General features: G+C 38.1%; 1 protein-coding gene across 1 annotated transcript in view; it reads left to right on the forward strand.

The window, feature by feature from the left end:
• Positions 1–22,326, forward strand: part of LOC148838126 (FYN-binding protein 1-like) — a 34,166-nt gene extending 11,840 nt beyond the window's left edge. The window contains exons 4-19 of the mRNA XM_088910900.1: positions 2,706–2,794; positions 4,392–4,411; positions 5,220–5,266; positions 6,558–6,684; positions 7,019–7,178; positions 7,864–8,005; positions 9,280–9,299; positions 10,080–10,152; positions 11,369–11,488; positions 14,593–14,618; positions 15,183–15,264; positions 16,699–16,798; positions 17,689–17,851; positions 19,276–19,309; positions 20,237–20,268; positions 21,224–22,326. Of these exons, the coding sequence (XP_088767026.1) occupies positions 2,706–2,794; positions 4,392–4,411; positions 5,220–5,266; positions 6,558–6,684; positions 7,019–7,178; positions 7,864–8,005; positions 9,280–9,299; positions 10,080–10,152; positions 11,369–11,488; positions 14,593–14,618; positions 15,183–15,264; positions 16,699–16,798; positions 17,689–17,851; positions 19,276–19,309; positions 20,237–20,268; positions 21,224–21,246 (1,258 nt within the window). The 3' untranslated portion in view covers positions 21,247–22,326. The remainder of the gene's footprint in view (positions 1–2,705; positions 2,795–4,391; positions 4,412–5,219; positions 5,267–6,557; positions 6,685–7,018; positions 7,179–7,863; positions 8,006–9,279; positions 9,300–10,079; positions 10,153–11,368; positions 11,489–14,592; positions 14,619–15,182; positions 15,265–16,698; positions 16,799–17,688; positions 17,852–19,275; positions 19,310–20,236; positions 20,269–21,223) is intronic.
• The last annotated feature ends 2,971 nt before the right edge of the window (positions 22,327–25,297 follow it).

Consider the following 25,297-nt stretch of genomic DNA (forward strand, 5'->3'; position numbering starts at 1 on the left):
AAGAGATACAGGAAACTAGGGGCTAATTGTATGCATCTCTGTTTGTCACACATGCCGCTACACTGTCTTAGTGGGTGACACTTTCATCTTCAAGAAATGTTTTCATGCTGATTTAAAAACAGAACGTCAACTTACAGCTGACACTCATCCCTTGGACGCTATTGATATTATATCTTCCTTGTGCTCAGAGAAATTTTAAATTTTAGCTTCTTGTTTGTTTGAAATAGACGGGTTTCAGTGCTGTTCGAAATGTATGTTACGTCACACCATGTGCATGTGCTGTTTGAACAGCTCTGTGTGGAAGAGAGATTTCTGCTTAAAAAGAAAACTAAAGGCAAAATTCAGAGGCATTCACTTTTGTATCCTACTGCCATTTGTTTGCTACTGCATGTTGCTTGCTACTGCATGAGACACACGAAAGGTAATATTATCATACAGTGAAATATTGAATAATTAATCAAGGATAAATTAAATCACTCTCGCCTATAGCAGTACACACTCGCTCTGTCTCAGGTTTGCTTTCAGCAGGAGCAAAACAGAATGTCTTGTGTTAACTTGTATTTTGTATCTCTTTACTATGAGCATTTGTCTCATTTGGATGTTTTACAACCACATTGGAAGAAATTGATATTTTTTAATTAAAAACACCCTGTAAAATAAGAAATATTTTTAAAAATCAGGAAATTGCCCTTTCTACTTCCTGCCATTATTGCGCACTTCGTTATGATCAATGCTGGGCTATTGATTATGACTTTGATAGCTATCAATTGATTTTCTTTAGCAACACAAAGGAACATTTCATATCAAGGCAAATAGCTAACCATTTGGAAAGTGATTTAAAGATAACGGTGAGACATGCAAAGGAGCAATTAAAGGTTTATCCCATGCTGAAAAGAGAACATTTCAGCTTTGGAACCTTCTTTGGGTGAGAACTACAATCAGGAAGAGTCTCTAGTTTTCCCTATGCCATGTCAGCTCAGGCCCACATTGCCAATGAGTTAGTGTTTGTACAAAACAGCACAGATCAGAGGAGAAGTGGCATTCTTTAGGAATGGCGCATTTGACTGCAGTTCTTAATCCAGATGCATCAACATATAATTATGCTTGAAATTTTCAACCTAGAACATAATATTGCACAGAAGTGCGACACAATCTAATAGTCCATTAAATAACACATATAGTGTGACATACAGTATGAGCAGAAATATTTTTCCTTCTTTAATTAACTGGACATGGTTTGGCTTTACTGTTCTCTCAAAGGATGCTCAAATGAATAACAGGAGTTAATCAGCTTGTCACTAAAAGTTCCATCTCAGTCTTCTAGTTCCTTGGCTTCAGGACTGAAAAACGTGTGACCCCAAATCCTGCTTTGAATCTGTTGTAAATTTATTTTTTTGTTTTACACTGCATGCACTGTACTGATTTTTTTACGTTTCCATTTATAATCATGTCAGCAGTATTGTTGTAAATTTGACACCAACCCAAGCGTAGGAACATAGAATTACGTTTCCTATGCATTATCCCAGGGCTGCTTTGTCATGCCATTATTTAAACTATTTAAGATGTCTCGGCAGATACTATATATAATTAGTGCTTTAGCACAGTCCGACAATGTTAGTGTAACAAGGTGAGGTTCTCAGCGCTGGGCTAAATGACTCTCAGGAGATTACAAAGACATTCCTGAACTCTCCATGTGTGCTCAATCAGCTGTACTCTACAACCAGAAATAAAACTTCTCACTGTTATTTCAGCAGTCATTTATATTTAGTATCTCCACCAATTTTCAGCAAACTATCAAAATGGGTTTCGCTGGGTGTTAGTCTTTTTTAGGCACAAACGCTTTCAGTAGTAACTGCTCAAATTCCAGTTCGTTCTACATTCATGTAATCGAAATATAAAAATCTTTAATCGTGGGAGATTGTTTTCATCAATAAAGTCACACAACAGAATTGCAGCATTGGCATTGTATATGCAAATAATAGTCAGCCTGTAATTTATTCTCATAAAAATCTGTATTTTCTGCAGATTTTTCTGATGTTCATCTTTGCATAGTATACAGTAGGTCAGTTAGTGTAGCATAGACCCATTTGCATAGTGTAGGTCATTTATTATGACTTAGGTCCATTTGCATAGACTTTGTCAGTTTTGAGTTAGTGAAAGACTACAGTATTTGCAAACTTCATTGACTCCAAAAAGAGGTGATTTAATTTAACACCATCTCTTCAAACATCCCTTAATGAGATACAACAACTCCCCGATTAAGGAAAGACTGGTTCTCCACAGCTAAGCTCTATATTTTTTTGTGTGTAGGGTGGTTAGTCAAATGACCTTTAGCAGCTAATTACTATTTTCTGTATTATTTGAAAGGGAAGTAAAATATTCCCTTATTTATGCATTTATCTGACAACAGCTGCAGATTTTCATATTATGCAAAGTGAAAAAAAACAGAACAGTGCCTTTAGCAATCCACTCATGTGGTGGTGTTGTGTTGCCTGGAAATTGTGTTTATGTGTGCACTAGTATTGACCTTTTATATATATAGATTCTGCCTTTGTTGATGTTTCTGGGTCGTGGTCCTCAAACCTTCTGAGCCCTGTGACTTTACCATTAAACCATTGTCCTCCCTGACACCAGGCAGATAAAGGTGGATTGAGCTGGATTAAAAAGGCAGCAGATTCTGATGTGTTTTCTGTCTGTTTCTTTAGAATCCAGCCTGACCCAGATGAGAACTACGATGACGTCGGTGTCATGAACACACCACCCCCATTGCCGGCGGGCAAACCAGGAGGAGACGGTACTGTGGCTCTTTTGAGTTGGCTCTAATAGAGGGTTTCAGTGAGGGTTTCTTTCTGAATCGCGGGTGTAACTTACAGAGTCTGCAGCCTGAGCGTCTGTGTTGGGCCCTGCAGCATTCATAAAAGTGTCAGTCATGTGTGTTGTCCCTTTGGACTTATCTGTCCATGTAGAGGAAACTCATCACCCTACAGCAGGACTGTTTTGCTTGGCAACTATGTAGCTTCAAAACAGAAGAACAAAATATTGTAAAATGGCTAAAGCTGGTCAAAGAATCCCCCGGTGATCTTTGTACAGTAACTGAACAGTGAACATCTTTGTACACTAACAGTGGTATTACTGTACAGACATTTAAAGCAACTGAGGAACTGCTGCTTCCTCTAAAGTCTGCAGGGCGTGGAGTAAAGATCACTTTTAAAAACAGCAAAGAGTGTCCCCTTACAGTATATGGAAATAGAAAATGTATGGGAATGTACAGTATGGGCAGACCATGCTCAGAGGTGCAGAGGAGTCTGTTAAGAGATTTTTTGCTATTTTTAAGCCATATTTACAGTATAACAAAATGTAAATCATCATTCTTGACTGCTCTTTTTTCAGTTTGCGTCAAGACCTTTTCAGAGCTTAGATGTTTCATTCCTACAGATCTCTTGTGTGGTTGCATCAACTTCTCTGAGATTAAACCTTCTGGTTTCCATCTGTCTGGCAGCAGTATTAGGTTCAGCCACTGGTACTATATTCGGGTGATGGAGCAAGGCTCTCTTCCAAAGTTTCTTTCAGATTTCAACCCCCTATGATCCCAATCCAACTGCAACTCCTTTTGGTCAGACTAAATACCTGAATGCTACCTACATCAATACAAAATGATCTTGCATCTAAATCGAAATATCTTAGACAGCACCATTACAGGAATCTCTCGAGTGACATACTATACTGTAGGAATCCCTTTTTTGTTGTGTTTCAAAGTAGCAAACGGAGGTCAGGAGAATTTTTGAGTGTGGTTTGGCCTTTAAGTTTCCATTCCTGTGTTGGGACAAGGCTGGTTGGCTACATCTCCCTTTTGCTGCAATAATATGCTTATCTGCACAAAAATGAAAAAAGAAAAACTTGATAGATGCCTATACATTTTATTTTCAAATGCACCTAAATACAAATAAGTTGTTTTCTTTCACCTGCCTGTGAAATCTGTGCACATTTTCTGTTGAATACATGTGTTCTGAACTTTGTGATCCTTGCAAAAGTTCCCATCAGACAGATTTCAAAGATTTATGCTCCAGTACAAATGTATTGCGGCTAAAATTGTTTTTAGAGGACTGAAAAAACAATCATTGAATTCAGTACATTTTTTAACCTACAGTAGATTGCCTCCTCAGAATTGAACACTTTGAAATACATGCTGGAGAAAATAAGAACAAACCTTTGCTGTGGACTTATTTTTTTTATTATTATTTTGTTAATTTAAGCTATAATTATGCTGTTTAATCCTAATTGTCATCACAGATAATATGGTATCCCCCTCTGTGCATTTATTTTTAGGGTGTTAATCCAGGTTGAGCATTTAATGCCAGGGCATTAATTCATGCTGGATTTTTATTTTACAGGGCATCCTGGACAGAACCAGGTAGGAGATTGTCTTCCTGCTGGCTGAGATTATTGGAAAACACCATGACAGAGTTGTACTAATTTGCAGTAAAATGTAAATGTCTTCTGCTCAAAATAGAACTGGCTATGAAAAGACGTTGTGAAAGTGCAGAAAAAAATAGACTGCTGAAAAAGGAAGGAATTCGATAAGTTGAATTTTAAGACATTTGTCAACAAAGTGTAAAACCCTGCATGTAGCTTTTAAATTCAAGACCATGAGCCAGTTAAAAGTTGCAAACACATACAAAAAACCTTAGTCAAATGTATCTTGAGCAAAATAAAAATAAGTCTTAAAAAACATACAGTAAGCATAAGAGAATGGAAACTCTGGTGTTTATGAATGAGATGAATTTTTCTACCTTTTTAATTATTAATTCTATATATTATTTTAATTTTCTGCCTTAAACCTAGAAGATGCTCCAAGAGGTGCAACAGTTTGGAATAAAATTAACATTTAACATATGAAAACGCACTCAGACGGCAGAAAGACAGTCCATGTTTAATTTTATGATCGGCATTAGATTTACTTCCTAAAAAGGTTTCTTACACTCAACCATTGTAACAGCTGCAAATTCCCATTTAATTTTATCTGCCGTGCCAACACCCCCAAAGCAAGCTTGTTCATCTGGTGTAAGAGTAACGATTAACGACAAATAACTACAGTTCATTTCAGGCATTTAGGAACAAAATCTGTATCTTGTATTTTCGGATATGTGGGGAGCAACTGTTCTTGTGAAAATATACAGTATTACGGTCCAACTGCAGTGAGTCTTGTTTCCCTTTAAAAGGAAGATGGGAGTGATGAGGAAATGTACGAGGACCTGGAAGAGCGATGGTAAATACCCTCCTTTTTTTATGTTGCTTTGTGTCCTGTTAAATTTTTTCTTGATTCTTACTATGTATCACTATCTCCAATTCTTGGTGATGATAATGTTTTTTAATGTCCTTTTTAATACATTGGATTGACTAAGATGTAATGAATAGCCCAACACAAAGATTTAGACAGACCTGTCTTCTCTGTCCAGCTAAACCCCTATTTCATTGACGGTCCAGTCTTATTATCACCAGTGTAGTGCACAAATCCCAGATCGCGCTCCATGAGGGACTCAGACCAGCAGATTTTCTGTGGAGAAGAGCTTTGTTGGTCCATTTAATCTTGAAATGCTACACAATTCTATCGGTCTGGAACCAAGGTTTTAGCAACAAGTTAGCATACTGTAGGGTTTGCACATCCATTTATAATCTCCTTATAATCATGATACATGTAGAGAACACTGATACAGTCTCAGTGACCTGATAGTAAAATACATTTACTGGATGTTAATTGCATGGTTATCAACATACTGTATACAGTATACGACACTCCTTCAGTGGAAGTCTTGAGTCCTTACTAAGTAGTAACACAGCTGGATCCAGTGTTATGTTTTTTCTGATTGGGACAGTAGGGATATCAGATGACCCCAAAAATGAGTGACCTCAGTACACTCCCAAAACATGTGCATAAAAGGACCAGGTATGTTAAGCGTACAAAGATTTCATAGAACTCTAAGAAATCCCGTACTTTGAAAATTAGTTGATGGTTAGGACGTTTGAAAGTATTGAATAAATTATCCCAAATCCCATCCAGCAGGTCAGGATTTTGAAATAACCTATTAACCTAGTGTAACCTAGTTATAACTCTGCCCTTTATGAAAATCCTGATAGTACTATTCCTGCTAGCTCAAAACGTGTGATCATTAGCATTGCTTATTTCAAAGAGGAATTTTCACAAAGGTGGACGGGTGGCCGTGACTTTGCAGCAATACAGGTTTCTGAGGGGATGGCGCCCTCTTGTGTTCATACTAAACACTGCACACTGGCTTTTCAGGAACTTAGTTTTCGGGATTACCAGGTCTGGTTTAAATCCAAGCTTCACTCACACTCAGTAAATGCATGATGACAAACTATTGATAGAGGCAGTTCTCTGAGTAGTAGCCAGAAGCTTCAGAAAATTTGAAAAACTACTACCAATTACAAAAGGCACAAAAGGCATGCCCACATTTGAGTGAAGAAGGGCTCTCCGAACAGTAAATACTTCTCATTGTAGATTGCTTAGCCTATCACTATTCACCTCTGTCTGGTGTTAGGTCATCCAAGGAGTCCAAAGAGCTTGAGAAGAAACGCGAGAAAGAGGAGAAGAAACGGCTGGAGCAGGAGAAGAAGGAGCAGAAGGAACGAGAAAAGAAAGAGCAGGATCTGAAGAAGAGGTTTAAGGTGAGGACGGGATTGTAGAGACACTGTGTATCCCGCATGCGTGGATCAGCTGGACCTCCTGGTTTCCAGCCACTGCAAGCTGATAAGGCTTCAGCACAGAAGGATAAGCTATTGTCATGGTTTCCATCTGTGATACCGCACTCTGTTCTCACACAAGGAGAAAACATGTCCCAGCTTATGGGCCACCAAATGGGCTGGACCACTTCAGTGCAGATCCTTCTAGCCAGCTGCGTGACTGGGAAAAGAGACCCATTATCAGGGACATAACTGAAGTGCTGGTTCAGGAGTACCATCACAACCGATTAAATCCTTCCTGTGCTTTTCCTTCCTACAGCTGACCGGACCCCTGGAAGTCATCCACAAGGTGAAGGCAAGAGTGGACTGCAAAGGGGGCAAAAATGATCTGATGATAAAACAAGGAGAGGCCATCGACATCATCCGCATCACAGACAACCCTGAGGGCCGCTGGCTGGGCAGGAACAAAGACGGGTCTTGTAGGCATCTTTCCGCTTGAGCTTCCCTCTCTCGCCATGTGACACTGTGCTCACAGTGGGGCTCAATGACTTTATTTCTGCAGGCAATTCTGAGACATCCAGGCAGTGAAACTGCAAGATAAAAATGCACATAACGGTGACACCTGCAGACAGACCCATGTAAATGTGTAGCAATGCCATTGTACAAGTATCCTGTGCTTGGTCTGGACTGAAAGTGCAAGATGAGTGTGTAGAAATGCACAATACAAGTTCAATTTTCCCTTAATTATCACCCTAAACTGAGCCTGGTTTGCCTCAATGAATATGTCCATTCTGCATAGACTGAATGGCTCCTTACCAGATGTAATAATGTTTCTCACAGTGAACCACAGTGAAAAACCCACTTGAATTGTTTTCACGATTACTGAAAACAATTGTGAAATTAGTGCTAGAGAACTAGTACCAACAGTTGAAGAGATCTGATGTGAAGTTCAGGTTCTGTTCTCACTGGCTTCCTGTACTAACAGAGCTGAGTACATGTTCATTATACCCATTTAGCTGTGCTTTTCATACTGATGTTTGGCCATAATCCTAATCCTAGGCTATCCCAAAAAAAACATTAAATGCCATCACCAATTATTTGGAAATCCACCTTGATTGGATTTTTACTTCAATGTCACAACTCGTAAATGCTCCTTTCATGCAGATGGATACGTGAAGACAGAGTCAGTGGAGATTGACTACGACACCCTGAAAAGGAAGCCCTTTGGTCTCACGGTCTCTGACAAACAACCGGAGGATGACGGTGAACTGTACGATGACGTTGCTTCGAATGAGGAAGTCAACAGGTGAGGTTTCATCACACAAAGTGTCTCTACTTCTCTGTCTGCAAAAGCCTCAGTGGAAAACACCTTCCTTTTTTAAAATGGATTATCTGATTAATTTTCCTTTTAGCGCTCCACTCCTCAGGTAAGGTAACCTCAGGGTTGTCATTCCAAAGCAAGTCCAACTTGTCCAACTTTGAACCCACTAACCTGAGCAGAGCTCTGGCAGTTGTGCTATGGGAGTTCCATGTGGGTTCCAAGTTCAGATAAGTGACTTTGAGGTGGGGAGCCTCAGCCTGTGCCCCGTGCCCTGTCTCTGTGCTCTGGACAGGTCTGTCCTGGTTAAAAAACCAGGAGGCCTCACTCTGATCCTTAAACACATTTTCACATTTTTTACATGAAAAGCCAAAATGGCAGCTTAATAACATTTTAAACACCATTTAGAGTCATTTAAACTCTAACTTGTTGGGTATCTGCTTGTATTTGGCAGGCTAGCTCTTCCGTGGATGATGAGCAGAGTCTTGCTTCTATACTTTGGGAAAAATATGGAATATGATGACTGGAGTTTAATCTTCTCCTTCAAAACCCATGCATGGCCTTTCAACTCTCACACAGTACAGAAACAACTTTACTTATTATTTACTAAATTTGTATTACAGTATTGTATTTTAACAGTATTACAGTAGTCAATGTATATCAAAATTAGATACACCCTATAAAAACTGATGAATAACTGCAAGACCCTGAATGTGTTAAACATCCTTGGAAGGAGAGTGATAAGTGTTCATCTAATACTTGTCTTGAATAGACAATAGATTTCTTTTTGTGTGAGCATTTCTCCCAACTAGTTTGTCTGTGAAATAAAAAAGATATATTTTTAAGAAAGTTCAAAGTTCACTTTATTGCCATAACAGCTTATAAAATAACATACAATACAAATATTGTATGTTATTATATCATTAGGGACACATACATACCACACAACTACACATACCATCCTAAAACACACCCGTAATTAGATAAATAACAGCAGCACCAGATAAATAACAATGAGCCATGCAACAATTTCACAATCAAAATGCTGAGTTCATGCATCTCAGGGTCATGGCTTCCTGTGACCCTCCAAACTTCTTTAACTTCTTTCTTCTTTCTTTAATAAGAAGAGAAAAAGAGGATACCCAGCATGATGGCATGATTCAGCGGTAATGAAAACAGTTTAAATGTTGATTGTATAAAGGTAGCCTACTATGTTGTGAATTTTGAAGCTGAAACATGTCATCTTATCTCTTTTTTTTCAGTGGGGGCCGAGGTCCTGGGGGTAAGTTTTAACGTGCAGAGCAAACTACAATCAACAGAAAAACTTTTTATTTTTCCTTTGTTTTTATATAAATTTCATGTCCACCTGGAAAAAAGTGAAACGTACTGTACATCCAGTTGCAATGGGTTGGCAATGAACAAGAACACATTCAGATTTCAAACGTACATTGAAGGGTGTTAGTGTTCTAGAAACATGCCATTACTGCCAACAACGTTTGTGGGGGTTCCCTGATAGTTGCAGCCTTTTTGAAGCACCTTTGTGAATAAAACATAAAATGGCTTACTACAGTGTTTATCATTATAGAGCCTGTCTTCTTAGATTTTCTTTGGCCTATAAATATAACCGGACTGCTAATCTGCTTACTGACTCCAAAATATAAGTCTCTCTCTGAGACCAAAACTCACATTCTTATGCCTGATGTTTGGTCATGGTTTCCTCTCTGTTCCTCTAATGCAAAAGCTTTACAGAGGCTCACCTAGTTTTGTAGCCAGCAAGGTTCTATCGCCAATTGGAAAACGAAGGTTCCTGATTTTAATTGTCACCCACCCAATAGTCTTCTACCAAGACTAGTCAGGTGATTGAGGATGGCAGGCCGTTCCCCATTGCCTTCTGGGAAATATAGCTGAGACAAGAGTCTCCATCTTGTCTGAACCTACTGCCCTCTCACACTACTAAATAACTATAAGATCATTAGGGACACAAAGTGTTAAAAATGTTACTACAGAGTTAACTGAACTTACATACGGTATGCCTCTTTTGCATGTATTTCATTTCTATTAGTTGTTCTGCCACCTCCACCAGAAGAGGAAGATGACATTTATCATGACCCAGACAACACTGAGCTGAATGTCAGGTGGGAAGTTTATGTCTTTCTATTGTTCTCACTTTACATCAGGGGTGTCGCACTGTGTTCCTGGAGGGTCTTTGTAACTGAGTGGAATTTTAAAACTTGTTTAATGGGTAATATGCTATTTTTATCAAAATCGCAGTCTGAATTGTTACAAATATTCACTTTATGGCCTCACAGTGGTGTGGATATTTACCTTAATATCAATTTAATTAGTAAGTAAAATTAATAATTTAGTAAAATTTAATTAATTGTCATTCATTTTTATTTGATCAGATGTCTATTTATTTAATTCTGTGATTCCTACTACTCAAAGAAGTAGCTAAATGAATATACAGAATGGGCAGGCAACAAATGAACTTATCTGTGCTCATAACGAAAGTGGTATCTGTGCTCATATTGAAAGTTCTGTTGGTTACATATGATCAATGTTTTGTGAAAACATAAACAAAAAAATTAAATCCAATTTACACATTGTTCAAAATTATACCAAATTCAGCATATACTGTACATTAGGCAGCACCCAAGTCATTTTTTCGTGCTTGCCCAAATTTGGGAAGTGAGCTATAAAAGGACACAGGCATTTGCACAATTTATGTGTATAAGGAAATGATTTCCCTTTCTATTTTTTCCTCAGAGTAGTCTAATTTACAAGTAGGAACCCTACTGTGCCCACATAACAGTTGTCACCCTTCTCAGCTACTGTGTCTGGCCATGCATGATGCACAGAGCTCTGGATTAGGGTTCTACCTTTTCAGTTCTAAAAACGTGATGTTTCTGGGGGCAGGTCTGCCCTGCAGTAGAGAATAGCCCTTGCGATTTTTTTACATCACCACTGTTGACGATTTCTAGGGAAACTTTACTCAAATGTGAGAATCAAAATTGAGACAGGTCAGCAACCCTGCTCTGGATGCTGTTTTCCTTGTTTTGACGTCAATCCTTTTACGCTTAGTGCTGTATGACTAATTTTCCAATTCCACAAGCTGTGGGCACATTGCACACTAAATGAATAAGATGGGTAATTGGCTCCCAGTTTGCACACTGAGAAAAACTCATTGTCAAGGCTGCTCATTTTGCCTTGTTTGACTTGTTGCTCTGGCTTACTTTCTGGGACAGACATTGTATTGCTGTTACAGCCTCACAGCTAGAGTGGTAAAAGAAATGGACGTCAATGTTTGTGTGCTTGTTGTATTCTTCTCTCCGACTTGACAACTCCCTGAAGTGCTGCATCGCAGGAAGATTCAAAGGAGAAATCCTGGCCGTGGGGGCTGCTGAAGATCATTAAGGGCAAAGATGACAAAAAGAAAACCTTGTCCGACAATAATGAGGATGTTGCAACTTTGTAAGATGCCAACGACCCAAGTTAAATCTCCTGGAACTAATCCTTAACGTATCCATTCCTCCCCCCTAATCAGTCTTTAATGGTGCAAAAGGCAAAGCTGATTCCATACTTTTCCATTTCTGAAAGGAACCCAAATTTGCTCTGTTGCTGCAGACCTATGAAAAATGAAGTAAGCATTATTCTGGCAGGTTATCTTCTGGAAAACAGCACTTCTGGGTCACAATCATGAAGGGTTTGCCATCATTCCTGGCTGTAATGTGGCAGCGGTGTGGTTAGTGGTTAGGACTCTGAACTCCCAGGATTGGGAGGAGGTAGATGGTGGTGGGTTTGAGTCCCAGGTGTGATGATGCTGATGTACCCTTTAGCAAGGTCATTGGTCACTCACACTGCTCCAGTAGTGTTGTAAATACAGTATGGTCTCCAGGTCATCACTGCAAATTAGAATTTGTTCTCAATTGACGAAAGTGGAGAAAAACATTTATGTTCAATCATCAAAGTTACCCAGAGATAATTAATAAAGCAGAGATGAAGAATTTCATTTTTGGGTCGTGAGAGGTTGGATTTTTGCCTTTTACCTAAAAAACATGGTGGGATAATCCTGTGCTTATTGTAAGAGATATTTTTCTTGTTACTGTACATAGCTACGTTTCTTGCTCCCTTAAGTGCTACACTATCTATAAACTCTACACTGCCTCAGTTTACAAGCCGAGGAGCAGCATATTGACATTGACATTACTGTACAAGTGAGCCTCTGGCCTTGTTGTTGTTGTGGAAACATTTACAGAGGTTTTAAAATAATCTTTAAAATTGATATTTTTATTGAGGTAATTCTAAAAAGGTGAAGCTGAAGTATGCAGTTGGCTGATGTACTATTTTTTATTCTGTGACTGGAATTTGGCAGTGAACTTTTTAAAAAAAACTAATTTTAACCATTCTCTTGGATTAGACAACAGGTACAGTGAGAAAAGAGCTGTTTTCTGGATCCTAAACTGCAATAATGGCCAGCTTTTTTAGTCTATTTACAATGGACATTTTTTATTATTTAGCCAGTTCTTTTGCACCTTTAAAATGCCTAATGACACGGCCCTTTTAAATAGTCTAAACACCAATCCGCTTATTCACTTCTGAATAAAGATTTGCCAACAAATAATGCATTGACTAAAATTGCAGTCTGCATGTTTAGAAAATACTTTTGATGCCATCTCCGTTAAGCAAAATCTGATCAATGCAAAATAACAGCATAATTTGTTTGCAGACATTTCTAAGTTTGGCAGGTTGTCGCATAGATGGACTGTCATGGGAACACCCAAACTGAGCACATGTGAGAAAGCACCCTGGTCAGTTATTCAAAAACAATTAGCGAGTGCATGCCCAAGTGAACCAGTGACTAATCTTTAGCGGCCTCTAGCGGTAGGACCATGAAAATGACAGTCCTTACATGGGGCACCCTGCCACATTAGCTTCATGGAAAAAAAGTATGCAGTTGTTGTTGAAAAGCTTGCTCCAAAATGCATGCTGCGATAATAATGAGTGCATTCTTTTAGAGTTGACTGTAGATGGCTAGATTATGGGTCAGAATGTGTTCTTGATTGACCACCTGTGTGTGGATTATCAATGCAGGTGATATGAAGAGAAGCATTAAATGTGAGGAGCATGACAATATTTACTGTAAATGAAGCAAAGAAGCACATTCAACCTTTTTTAAGGAAACATTTAATTTAACAGCAAATATTAAACATATGCAAAGTTTTATATTCTAACTACCTTACACAATGGGTTTGAGGTTCTTAAGGCACTCAGTTCCCTAAATTAACTCAATTAATTAATTTTAATCAATCAACAGAACTCAATTGAAATCGAATTGATTAATTAAATTAACTGATTTTCTGATTGATTTGATTAAACCTTCAGTTATACTCCTCAATGGAGAGAATTTACAATGACTGAAAATTAAGTTAATCTAAAATCAGTTTAGCGTAAAAAAGAGCAGTGAAATCAAATGTACAGAATATAGTATATAAAAGAACAGTAGGACAAGAACCTATAAAGGAAATCTCTTTCTGGTAATATGACTTTGAATGGCTTAGTATTTCCAACACCTACACTGCGAAACATTTTACATGTACACCCTCTAGGGGCTGTGCTGTACAGTAGCTGTTTTAAGGGTTCAAGTCTTATTTGGGTCTTTTTTTTTCCAAATTCCTCTAGCAACCCAGCTCTATAAAGTATCAATCAGAACAAGCTTAACGTGTGAAGAAGGGTAATCTATGTACGCCACTTTCAGTAAATGCATGAGACTAATAACTTAAAAATAATAGCCCGTACTGGCCAATTAGATCCTCTTCCTGTAACGTTTTACTCCATTCCATTCTAATCCCATGGATAAGGTGTGTGTCTGCCTGCAATAAGGTTCCATTCAGCAAGAGGGAACAGTAAATGGAAAATGAGACAAATATCATTTTCAGATTAAAAATCAATCAGTATTCAGTACACCCATAATCTTACGACTAACCTTTTTTCTTTTTTTAAACAAAGTGTGCATAGTCCATGATTTGACTTCTCTTAAACATCATGCACACATCTCACTAATATCCAGTTTCCCCCTGTCTCTCCTGGGTATAGCTGGGCCAGGTAATCTGGTTCAGCTATACCTGTGCTGTAGCTCACACACTTCTAATCACCTGAAGTTTGGAGCTCTCAAGGCACCAGCAAAGTGTGATGGTTTGCTGTTGTGTGCCAGACATGTATTTTCATGTAACATATGCAGATATAAACCTGAATGCTGCAGAACACTGAGATGTTTTTAAATAAAAAACCTAGGGTGAATACAAGCATCTGCATATGTTACAAGCCCGAGTAAAAAGCAGAAACCAGTAATGCACAGTAAAGAAGACAACATTTTCTTGTACTGTTGTACATAATTAATATATAATTACATGTCTAAAAACGTTTGCCAATGACCTTTATCAAAGATTTTCCTACTTTCTACTGCTACCTTAAAGAATTTGACCGTGCCTCTTTTTACTACATGTAATCATACTTCATTATTAAATTGCAAGATGTAAGTGAAAAAGATTAAGAGAGATTATTGTTTGTTTTTGCAGAGTACCTCCGGCTGATTTTCCAAAAGGTAATGGAATGTAAATTCTTAAGCATACTGTGTATTTGCGCACACTTCATCTTCCTGTTGCTGTACTGCACTCCCTAAATATTTACTGGCTGCTTCATGGACCTGAGCTTTCTGAACACAATGGGAACCGTCTAGACTGCCAGTGCAATGGAAAGTGAAGTTTAGGATGTTAAGAGGAAAGGTTTTGGAGACCTTTGATGTGAATCTGCCTTTATTTTCTTCAATTACAGATAACAGCAAATAAAAAAATAACAAAATGTTGATAATACAGTGGAGCAATTATAACGAAATACACTGGCTTATTTGCAAAACGTTGTGTCCTGTTGGCATAAAAAAAATCCAATGTACAATTACGCTGTATTTAAAGTGGCAGCAGTTTGCAGGTTGAATGACTGAAAATCATGTCCTCAAGCCCATGTTTTTTTCAGCCTGTTGGCTGTCAGATGTGTGAAGAAATTTCCCCTTGGCTGCGCAGGCTACGTTGAGCAGACTGCAGGGCTTCAGTAGCTGTGAAATGAGATCTGCGCTGGTCTTATACTGTACCTCTCTCCTCCCGCTCCTCAGAAAAGGCAGCAGCTCCAGTCGATGATGAGATCTACGATGACGTGGAATCTACCCCCTTCCCTCCACCACCCCTTGCTTTCAGGTGTTTTACCTTTCTTTCATTAAGAACTCATATCATATCATACCTGTTTAGATTGACAATTAAAGCAATGGAAAAAATAAAGAATGAAACAAAAATGAAGAAAACGAACACTCTAAAAGCAGATGGTAAAAAATGTCGATTAAGTGCTGTTTCTTTAATGTTGTTGTGTAAAATCTGGTTGCTGCCTTTTTAAATTTATTTGTCCTTTATTTGTCCTTTTATTGTTGTTCTTTTGAAACTTAGTGCCCAACAATGTGCTCATTTTTCTGTAACATCTTCTTTTAACTTTTATTATGCACTTTTCCCAAAAAATCCAATTTTTTTCTCAATAATTGGTTAACCACATGCTTGGATGAGCGCATTGAAGATCCTTGACTCTCTTAAGTCCTAAATTCTTTTCGTAAACCCCAATGCCACCCATTTTGTTTAGTATATTGAAAGGTATTTTAAAAACGCATATTCTATAGGTTCTAATTCTTGTTTGCTTGTTTTTAATTCCTCTCAGTATGCATATTTGTTGTCTTTGTGCAATATATTTTACTCAGGTGTCTGACCAGTCATGGATGGTGTCTAAGACTTCTTATAAATATTATATAACATATTATATTTTTTTGCTCCTAAACTGTTTATCATCCTCTGTAATTTTGTATCATCTACACTTTTATGGAAACCAGAAAGAAAAGTATGCCCTAATACAAATCCATGCAATACTCTATCTCTAATGATATTTAATAGTCCATACCACTTGTTAATTTCCTTTTGCGTGAGTTAGAAACTATTCTTTCCTATTCTAATGTCCCTTCTGAATACTGCTTTGGGGTCCCTCTACCAACTACTGTATTTTTCTCTATCTTGGTCACTTTTTAAAAGAAAGGCCCCATAAATAAACTATAAATAAAAAGGGGATTTCATGTTAAAATGCAGTTTTAGTGAGCATTTTGTACAATTTATTGCTTCTCTGGACTCAATCCAGAAATGAGCAACAAAATACTTTTCTTTGGGTTACCGGTACTAGAATGACAGGCTAAAATGATGAGTGAAAAATGATGGGGCACATTCAATTACTAAAATTCATCAAAGCCATGGACAATGACAATCCAATGGACTTCTTCAGAAGCAACAGTGAAACACAAAATCTAAGAAAAAAACTAAAATGGGCCATTTCTCGACACAAAGGATTGTGAAAATGTGGGGCAAGGTACCCAGACATGTTTTTGAAGCTGACTTCTTTCAAGAAATGGTTGAACAAGACTCTTTGATCATTTAGCAAACTGAATTGCCTCCTTTCATTTGTAACCTTTACTATGTTCTTATGGAAAAATATCCGATTAAGGCTGTCGGACAATAACAATATTAAAATATTGCTAACTTGGTTTACTTTTTCTGTATTATGGCCCATTTCCAGTTAGTGTTTCTTAATTGTTTGCTGTTTAGTCTACCAAAATTGAAAGCAAAGGACAAGACAGAAGAGAAGGACCTGAAGAAGCAGAAGAAGTTTGAGAAAGAGGAGAAGGAGTTCAGGAAAAAGTTTAAAGTAAGAAAATTGTCGCAGTGTGTTGTGCAGTTACTTCCAGCCTACTATTTCTTTGCCTTCCTATGGAATACGGACACAGAGCTTGGACAAACCTAACATAGAGATTGCACTACCATGACACTACACCAGTCATAAAACACAGGTAGTGTTACTCTGTACTCTGTACCAGGTAGTTTGCTAGTTTGCTCTCATACCTCCTGAGTGGCCTGACACAGAAATCCAGTCAAAAGACTCATGTACTGTGTGAATGGAAGTATTGTGGAAGTGTGGACAGCGTTCTGTGGAAATGTGAAGGGGATGCTTTTCTAATATATTTGAGGTCTGTATACTGTACATACAATATACACATCAATAATACAGTACTGTATACGCAACACGAATAACACTCAGAAGTTAAACCTGCAGATGATATGCCTTCAATGTCCTGCTAGAATCAGGAGCAACATCTTCTCACAGTACTGGTACCTCGTGTGTAGTTTTATTGTGGGTTCCACAAACTGCACCTCAACCTTTCACCATCTCTTGTCAGCTATCTTGTAACCCCTAAACACTCAGGAGCTGAGAACAGATTCAGTCCCAGGTTCCCTGTGGTCTTCACTGCTGGTGACAGGGACAGACAGGGGCTATAAGTCACTTTAGTCTTGACTAACTAGGACAAAAAGAGGCTGACACTGTAGTTCTCTAGGATTAGTTTCTTTATGTAATATTTGATTTTTTTTATTACTATGCGCAATGAATAAATAAACCTTCATACTAATTGGAAAGTAGTTCCATCTTGTTGCTGTTTTTTATTACCCTGAACACTACAGGATGTACAAGATGCATTACCTTCTAAATATTTTTTTACAGTTTGTGTGTCTTTTTTATATTTCCATTATCCCTGCTTACAGTACGATGGTGAAATCCAGGTGCTGTATCAAGTCACGATAGTGTCCACACTGACCAACAAGAAGTGGGGCGGCAAAGATCTGCCCCTGAAGCCTGGGGAGGTTGTGGATGTCATTCAGAAGCCTGTGGACAACAAGATGATCTGCAGAAACGAGGATGGAAAATGTGAGTTTGGGGACGAAGTGTCTCTTCTTTCTGAAACTTCAGATACATTGGGTAGTACATTATTTTTAGGAATGTATTTATATATGTTAAACAGAATACATTCCTACGTTTTCTCATATTTGTCAGTAAAAAACACACAGACTGCACATTTTGTTTTTACTTTGTTTTAGAAATATATTTATCTGAAACAAAAGTTAGGTTTTACAGTATGGATTTGTGCTTCCATTTTTAACGCTTATGTTTTAGAAATGGCCATAAATAAACCTTTTAAAGCCTCTTGTTTTATTTTGACTAATGTTAACACCTCTTAATTGTATTATTGTTTTAGCTGGGGACCATTGCTTATTTTTTTCATTTCGCTTAATTTCTGTTACTTTTTCTTCTGTGATGTGTGGTTTGAACCTTAAACCACAACACCCTTGTATCCTTCCTCTGAATGTTTAAAAAATACCCCAACTGATCTGCTGCCCCAACTTGACCAGTTATACGGGTGTCAGAGTTAGTTCAATTATACAAATGAGCACAAATAAAAAAAAAAAGCATTCACAGAGTAAGCCATCTAATTGTACTTGTATTATTGCCAGTACAATAAACTGAAAACTGCAAATTCTGTATTACCTTTTGCTAAGTGGACACAAACAACACATTCCATGACTTGTACACTGCATTGCACTACATTTATACAGTACTGTATATTAATTCAAGGCACCTTATGTTATAAAGACTTAGAAACATGACAATAGGTATTCCTGATACATTTGACAGAATATTCATAGGAGAGTGATAGACACTCATCCAGCAAGATGTCTTGAATGAGTTGCTGTAAGTGCAGTGACTAGATGGAAATCTTCCACTTTGGATGTATGTATTGAATGTAGTTAGAGAAAGAGCTAAGGTTAAAAAACAGTCAGGTCAAGGCAGGAACCCCTCATACAGACACAAATGACCATTACATGAGATTACATGGCACTGACCATTACATGAGATTCTTGTGTGAATTTCCTGGCAGTGGGAAGATATTGCTTCTAACCTGCAGGAGAACAGAACTTCACACTAGAATTTCCAGACAGTTTTGAACAAGTTACTTCTGTCTGGTTTCACAGGATGTTCTAGAACTTCTTCCACAACCTCTTTGTCTGGTTTCCTTCCTCTCCTGCTATTATTGCTTCCCAGTAATACCGCTAAAGCTCAGAAATCAGTGGCATATGTGGAAGCCCTTAGGTTTCTAATTTTGGATTTTCTAGCTGTAAGGCAATTTTAATTGTTTTAACAGCAACTTGCTTCTGTCGTCATCTCGCCGTTGGTCTCTTCCAAGCAAGTAAAAACAAGCAGATCTGAAATGGTTTAATTCTAAAACTATCATCCACTTTCCATTTCCAGGTGTTTGTCTCAAAAAGATAAAAATGTGATCTGTTTTTTTACAGTTGGATATGTTTTAACCAGCAACATCATAGCAGAGTAAGTAACATGCATAAAGTAGTTGAATAATGAATGTAAACCACTGTTTGCACTAATGCAGTTTTTTTCTGCATGCTCTTCAGACTTTGTGTTTTTCATTGAGATATCTTTTGTGCAGCTTTCTTCTGTTCCCAGTAATGAAAGAAATGCCTTTCTATCAATGAGTGGATGTTTCCCATGCCTCCTTGCAAACAAAACACATTCCAGCTTTCATAGTCAGTTGTTAATTTCAAACCGCCACCACTTGCAATGAGCTTTCGGATTCAAAACAGAAATGTTTGCAGTAGTTAGGCTTTTTTTAAACTGAGAGTGGAATGCTAGTTTGGGCACCAACCCAGCTCTTTGGTTATGGCATGTGGGTTTGAGACCATGTTGCAGATGCTTCTTTTGTATTCTTGAGCAAGAACCCCAGGGTGCACAAACAGATTTGTCACTGCTAGGGACTGGTGCTCCACTTCGGGGTGTCTTGCATAAACCAGGATAATTTCCAGTTGTGCAAATTACTTAGGCTCATGACGGAGGTTAAGCCATATATTGAAACCTGGCTCAAAGCTCCCTTCTGTGGTTAATACCAATTATCCTGGCCCTCGTGCTGAAAACTCCAAAACTGAATGTCCTGTGGTAAAATATATTCGGGGCACATTTCATGGCCTGAATTACCATGAAAACGGACGTGAAACTCCTGTAAGCTGGGTGCACACAAAGTCCACACCACACACAGCCCTGCCCTTTGCTGTAGGAGAGCACCATCTGTACAAGCCTGTTTTTGAAACCTCTGTGTGTATTACACCCTCAGCACACTGGTGCAGAAGCCAGGTACTGTACAATTGATCAAATTTTATTATATTCAACTCCTGGACCACCACAAACCTGAACATGCTGTCTGAAACTTTCTTTTAATTGACTTTGTTTGCTTCTGTTCTGCAGAGATGCCGACATTTATGACGACATTAGTGAAGGTATGTACTGTAGCACAGTTTTTGGATGAGTTGTCCAGGTGTGCATTTCAGCTCCAAACCTAATTGTATTTTTTTTATTTTCAGCAGATTAAATATGAACTGTTTAATGGTAAAACACATAAACAAGTGATACTGCAGGCAGGGAAAACAGAAAGAAAATCTTATTTTAGGTCATACTGGAGTACAAATGCCTTGAAAGGCCTCCTTTCAGTCAGTTACAGCTCATCCTCATTTCCAGTGTTCTTCATAGAAAAAAAAAACAATATAACTCCTTCCTTCTGGACAGATATGTAACATTTTAATAAAATTCAGCAAAGAAGTGTAGGGCAACCTCTACTCTTCCATTCCAGTTTTATACCCCAACTATTCCTTAATTAACTAGTCAGCTAATTAGAAGTCAGATCAGAGGTTGCTCAACACAGCCCTTGTGATTCTGAGAGAAATCTCCACTGGTTCAGATGACCTTCAAGTTCTGTCATTCTACCCCTCAATGACTGTACTTAATCAAGATGATTATACAGTACATATCCAGTATACAGTACAAGATGGACTCCATCTTTAACACATCATTCAAGATCCCGCAGGATTGAAGACCCACACAACCTGAAGCACTCAAATAGTTTAGAGTGTGGGGATGCAATTGCTTTCCTGTTTTTTTTCTGCTGGTGTGTCTGCAGGTTTTCTATTTCTTTTTAAAGCACCAGAACGTGATGAGCTGGGAGAAACGATTAAATTGGTTCCAATTAAGCCAGTGACAGGCTGATTTATGTCATTAAGAGAAGATCTGGAATGAAAAGCTACAGACGCACAAGGCTTAGATACTGTATAATTTGGCTGGACTGGTTCAGCAGTGCTTTATTTTGTAAGGGCGTTTCAGATGCAGTTTTGAAAAGTGTTTGGTTGTACATGTTTTATGTGATGTATTACATCAAGACCTGTTTTGTTTTTTTTCCAGACTGTGTCTATGACAACGACTGAGGATTGGTCATCTATTTTTTTCTTTCAGAGAAATGCATTTGTATGTTTTTTTAAAAAAAAGATGTAATTGTAAAGTTATTTATTGTTTGTAAACGGAAGGGTGGGGGGATTTCAGAACAAGGCAGTAACTGTCCACTCAGCAGCAAATACACTTCACATCAACTGAACAGCTTGCTCACTTACTGTCATCTCCCAGCCCATGGGAGGGTCTTGATTTAAGCGACAAATATGACCATATGACTTGGAGTTCATTGGGACAGGACAGGATTTTAACATTGTATTTAAACAAAAATTAACATGCAAACTAGGCATTACATTTTTGCTGAGATGTATAACGACTCTATGTACTGTAGAAGAGTCTTAATTGTGATCAGCTGTTCACTACTTCTGGCATGGATCAGACTGTGGGAGAGCTGTTCTGAATCATATATGATTAATTATTAACTAAAGCTTTGTTGTATTAGCACAAGAACAAAAACAGATGACAACAAAATAAATAAGAAATGTGAGTATTTACATTTAAAATGTACTTTAATGTTTTTTTTAATTGTTTGTCTGTAGGGTAATTAAGTAACAGTGCTGAATTTAGCAAAGACTACATGTTAGAAGTATTTAAAGTATTGAGGGGCAGTTTTAAAATCCTGTGCTGTCTCAAAGTGTATGGAGAACGTGGAGTCACATGGTAACCCTGAGAATGTCTTAAAGGTATGTTTTGTCTGTAGCCCTGGACATGTACTACATTTTATCCTCAATTACAGTACTTCCACAAACCTGGAAAACACAGGGGTCTGTGGTAGGGGATGTTGGCACTAGGTTGGTAATATGAAGCAAAGATAAATTCTTTAGCTCTCCACTTATTTTGGCCCTTCTTTACTTGATGTCTCTCTGAAGGAACTTTGCCATGTATTGCTTTTCTAACTGTGTGACGGTTTGGCAGAATCAGTTAAAGGTAACTCCAGAGCTGTGGCCTTATCAAGACCTCTGGCACAAAAATGTGAGGTTTGCTGCTGGAGAACATTTGAGCAGTATCCCCTGTTTTTAACTGCCTTGGTATTCTCCAATAAAATGTTTTCTGCAGTATATGCTTATGCAGTTTATTACCACACCAGTAACCAACCTCTACAATATGTGAACCACAAAAAGGTTCTGAAAAGATTGCCCTCTGAGCAGTGGGCAGACACATCATGGGGTAAGATTTCAGTGTCACACAGGCTAAGTTTGCATCAGTCACTTCAAAACAAGAAGCTACAGTACTTTGCTGTCTCTGCACATACAGTACTTGTGTTTGCTTTCAGATTTTGTTTTATGGAACAGCTAGATAGCACAGCAGATCATAGCAGAAAAGGCAGAAGCGGTTGAAAGAAATACTCATAAGAGGACATATGAAGAATAAAATGAAAGGCAAAACTGATTTGTATATACAGTAGCAAACAAAACATTTATATAACATTTAGATCAAGGCCTAATACATGAACAAGAATTTCAGACTTACCAGAAATTTCATGATTATTTACTATAATACAAGTCTGTGTGTTTTCTTGTATTTTAATAAATTAAATATCTAGAAATTAAAATATTGTAGAAGTGTTACATTTACCTAATATCCTGTAGGTTTTTTTAAAAGGAATATATTATTTGTGTTTTTAATATATTAATGCAGTGTTATGTTATGAACCAACAGACGTCCTGAGAGTTTAATTTCTTTAAACTCTGTAATTTAAAAACATACAACTCAATAGTCAAGTAGTTTGTTGTGAGGATAAAATATAATATTGTGAATTATGCTAGCAATAACTACTGCACATTTGGCCTTTTTCCATTAAAATTTAAAAAATAAAAAACAGTGACAAATATGATTTGACAGGAGGATAAGTTTAAAAATATTTTTTAGTTCATATCTCCATGGGATTCAAAGGAAACATTTTAAATGTTGCCTTTTTTTTCCCTCTCGATTTAAACATCTTGATACGAAATATGGCCACACTAATTTAGGAGATGCCCTTTTCTTTGAAAAGGTACTGCACAGATTAATTGGGAGGACTGGCTTGGAGAATAAAGACTACTATGAAAAACACAGTGCTGCATCTTTCCATACCAAGCATCTGAATTCTGCAACAGTGTACAATTTCAGTTCAGAAAGCCAGGGGTGACAGTTACTTAAATACTACTCTCTGCCCGAGCTTCTATTGCAGGTGTTAAAAGTGTTGAGTAATAGCAAACCACTATTAATGAACAAGGAACAGGTGAGGATTGATTTCACTGTGAAAAATAGAAAGGAAAAACAGCTGACAAAGCCCAACAACCAAAACGCTCTTTCTATGCTTTAGGGTCGAAGCATAGAAACTGAACTGAAGCTTTTTTAACTTTTATTACTCCCTGAAGATTCAGGTATCTTTGGTGGTGGCCCCATAATTTGATTTAAGAGTGGATGGAGCCCTAATGATAACGGGTAAGAAAGGGTATATCTACTTTAGTATTAGTTTTGTTTAAAAACCAAATGTTTGCTTTAGTCTATCCTCCAATACACCAATATCACAAAGGCATATTGGTTCTTTTCTGGGTTGTTCTTTCTTGATGCTCACCAGGCTGGACATTCAACAGGTTACAATACCTCATCATTTAAGCCCAATCATCTGTCTCACTCATGAGGTGATTTGTACAATTAATCAAAATGACACCAAAACACGAAATGAGTTTCCAGAATCCTATATACTTAATATTTCTCAAAGCCCACATCCACAGAGAGAGTGTTGTAATAGTAATCATTATTTTACATACAGTAGCAAAGCAAAAACATTAGAAACACATGAACATGCCTTTTAATTCAATAAAAATTCAGCTGAATTCCAAACGTGAGGCTCAGATGCTAAACCCAGACCCTGCTCACAGATGACACCATGATTTACAATGAATAAAGAGCTTTTACTGCAGTTTAGACCTGCCGGTAAAAGTCATTGTGCCTGAAGGTTGATAGTAATTTCAGAGTCGGCATTATCAAGTTGGCTGCTTACATTTGGAAGCACATTAGTACTGTACATTGACACTGGGAACTCCCACGACTTTCAGGTACAGTAGGTACCAGGCACACCCAACATATGTGACAGGAAAATATTTTCCACAATTGCACTCCAATCATGAGTACTATTCAATGTCTCTAGTTCTCTGTTCCATATAATAATAATAATTCCTTAACCTTATTTAGCACTCTCCTGGACACTCCACTCAAAGTGCTTCATAGGTAATGGGGACTCCCCTCCACCTGGATGATGCAACAGCAGCCAAAGTGCACCAGTATGCTCACCATGTCATGCCCAGTACACCCAGAGGGCGTTCTACTTCTGTCCTGTTCCTAGTTCCCTGTGATTATTCATGTCTTTCTGGTGTGTTTTGTTGTGTAGCCTATTTACTTCCTGTTTCTGCTCTGCTCCTCGCTCAGCATTGAGGTTCAGATGTCCTGAGACCTGCCTAGCACCAGGTCACTCCTGTCCATGGCCTGAGGGCATAGATTTCTATACGCCATTTCCTGAACAGCTGTGCCTGGGCTAACCCCCGTCTCACCGCTACGCATAGGGTCTATTTTCGCTCTCCTGCCATTCCACGGTTTGTCCCTTCTGACATCCGTGACACACCACACATCAACTATCAGTGGGGAGGAGAACAGAGTAATGAAATCAACAGATATAAAGACCAAGGGGAAATTTGTTCAGTGCTGGTCCTGATAACATGTCTTATAGCAGCAACCTTGGCTTTCCCAGGAGGTCAATCCAGGTACTGGCCAGGCTCACACCTGCTTAGCTTCAGTGGGCTGCCCGTTGGGAGTTGCTGGGTAATATAGCTGCTGACTGCAGGGAAAGACAACTGGGAGTAGACTGGTTTCAGACAAGAGAACAAACGCTGTACAGAGAAGAGACAAGACCCTTTGCAGTAAATAAATTAATCTTTGAAATTGCCACCTGCTTAAAGGCCTGAAAAGAGAAGAATAGCACACTGCAAACGCTGAGATCCTGAGAATTGTCTGGGATGATCTGCAAAGTAAATCCTGCAGTTTTTA

The sequence above is a fragment of the Atractosteus spatula genome, chromosome 3, assembly GCF_055471065.1.
Source record: "Atractosteus spatula isolate fAtrSpa1 chromosome 3, fAtrSpa1.hap1, whole genome shotgun sequence".
NCBI classification, from domain to species: Eukaryota; Metazoa; Chordata; class Actinopteri; order Semionotiformes; family Lepisosteidae; genus Atractosteus; species Atractosteus spatula.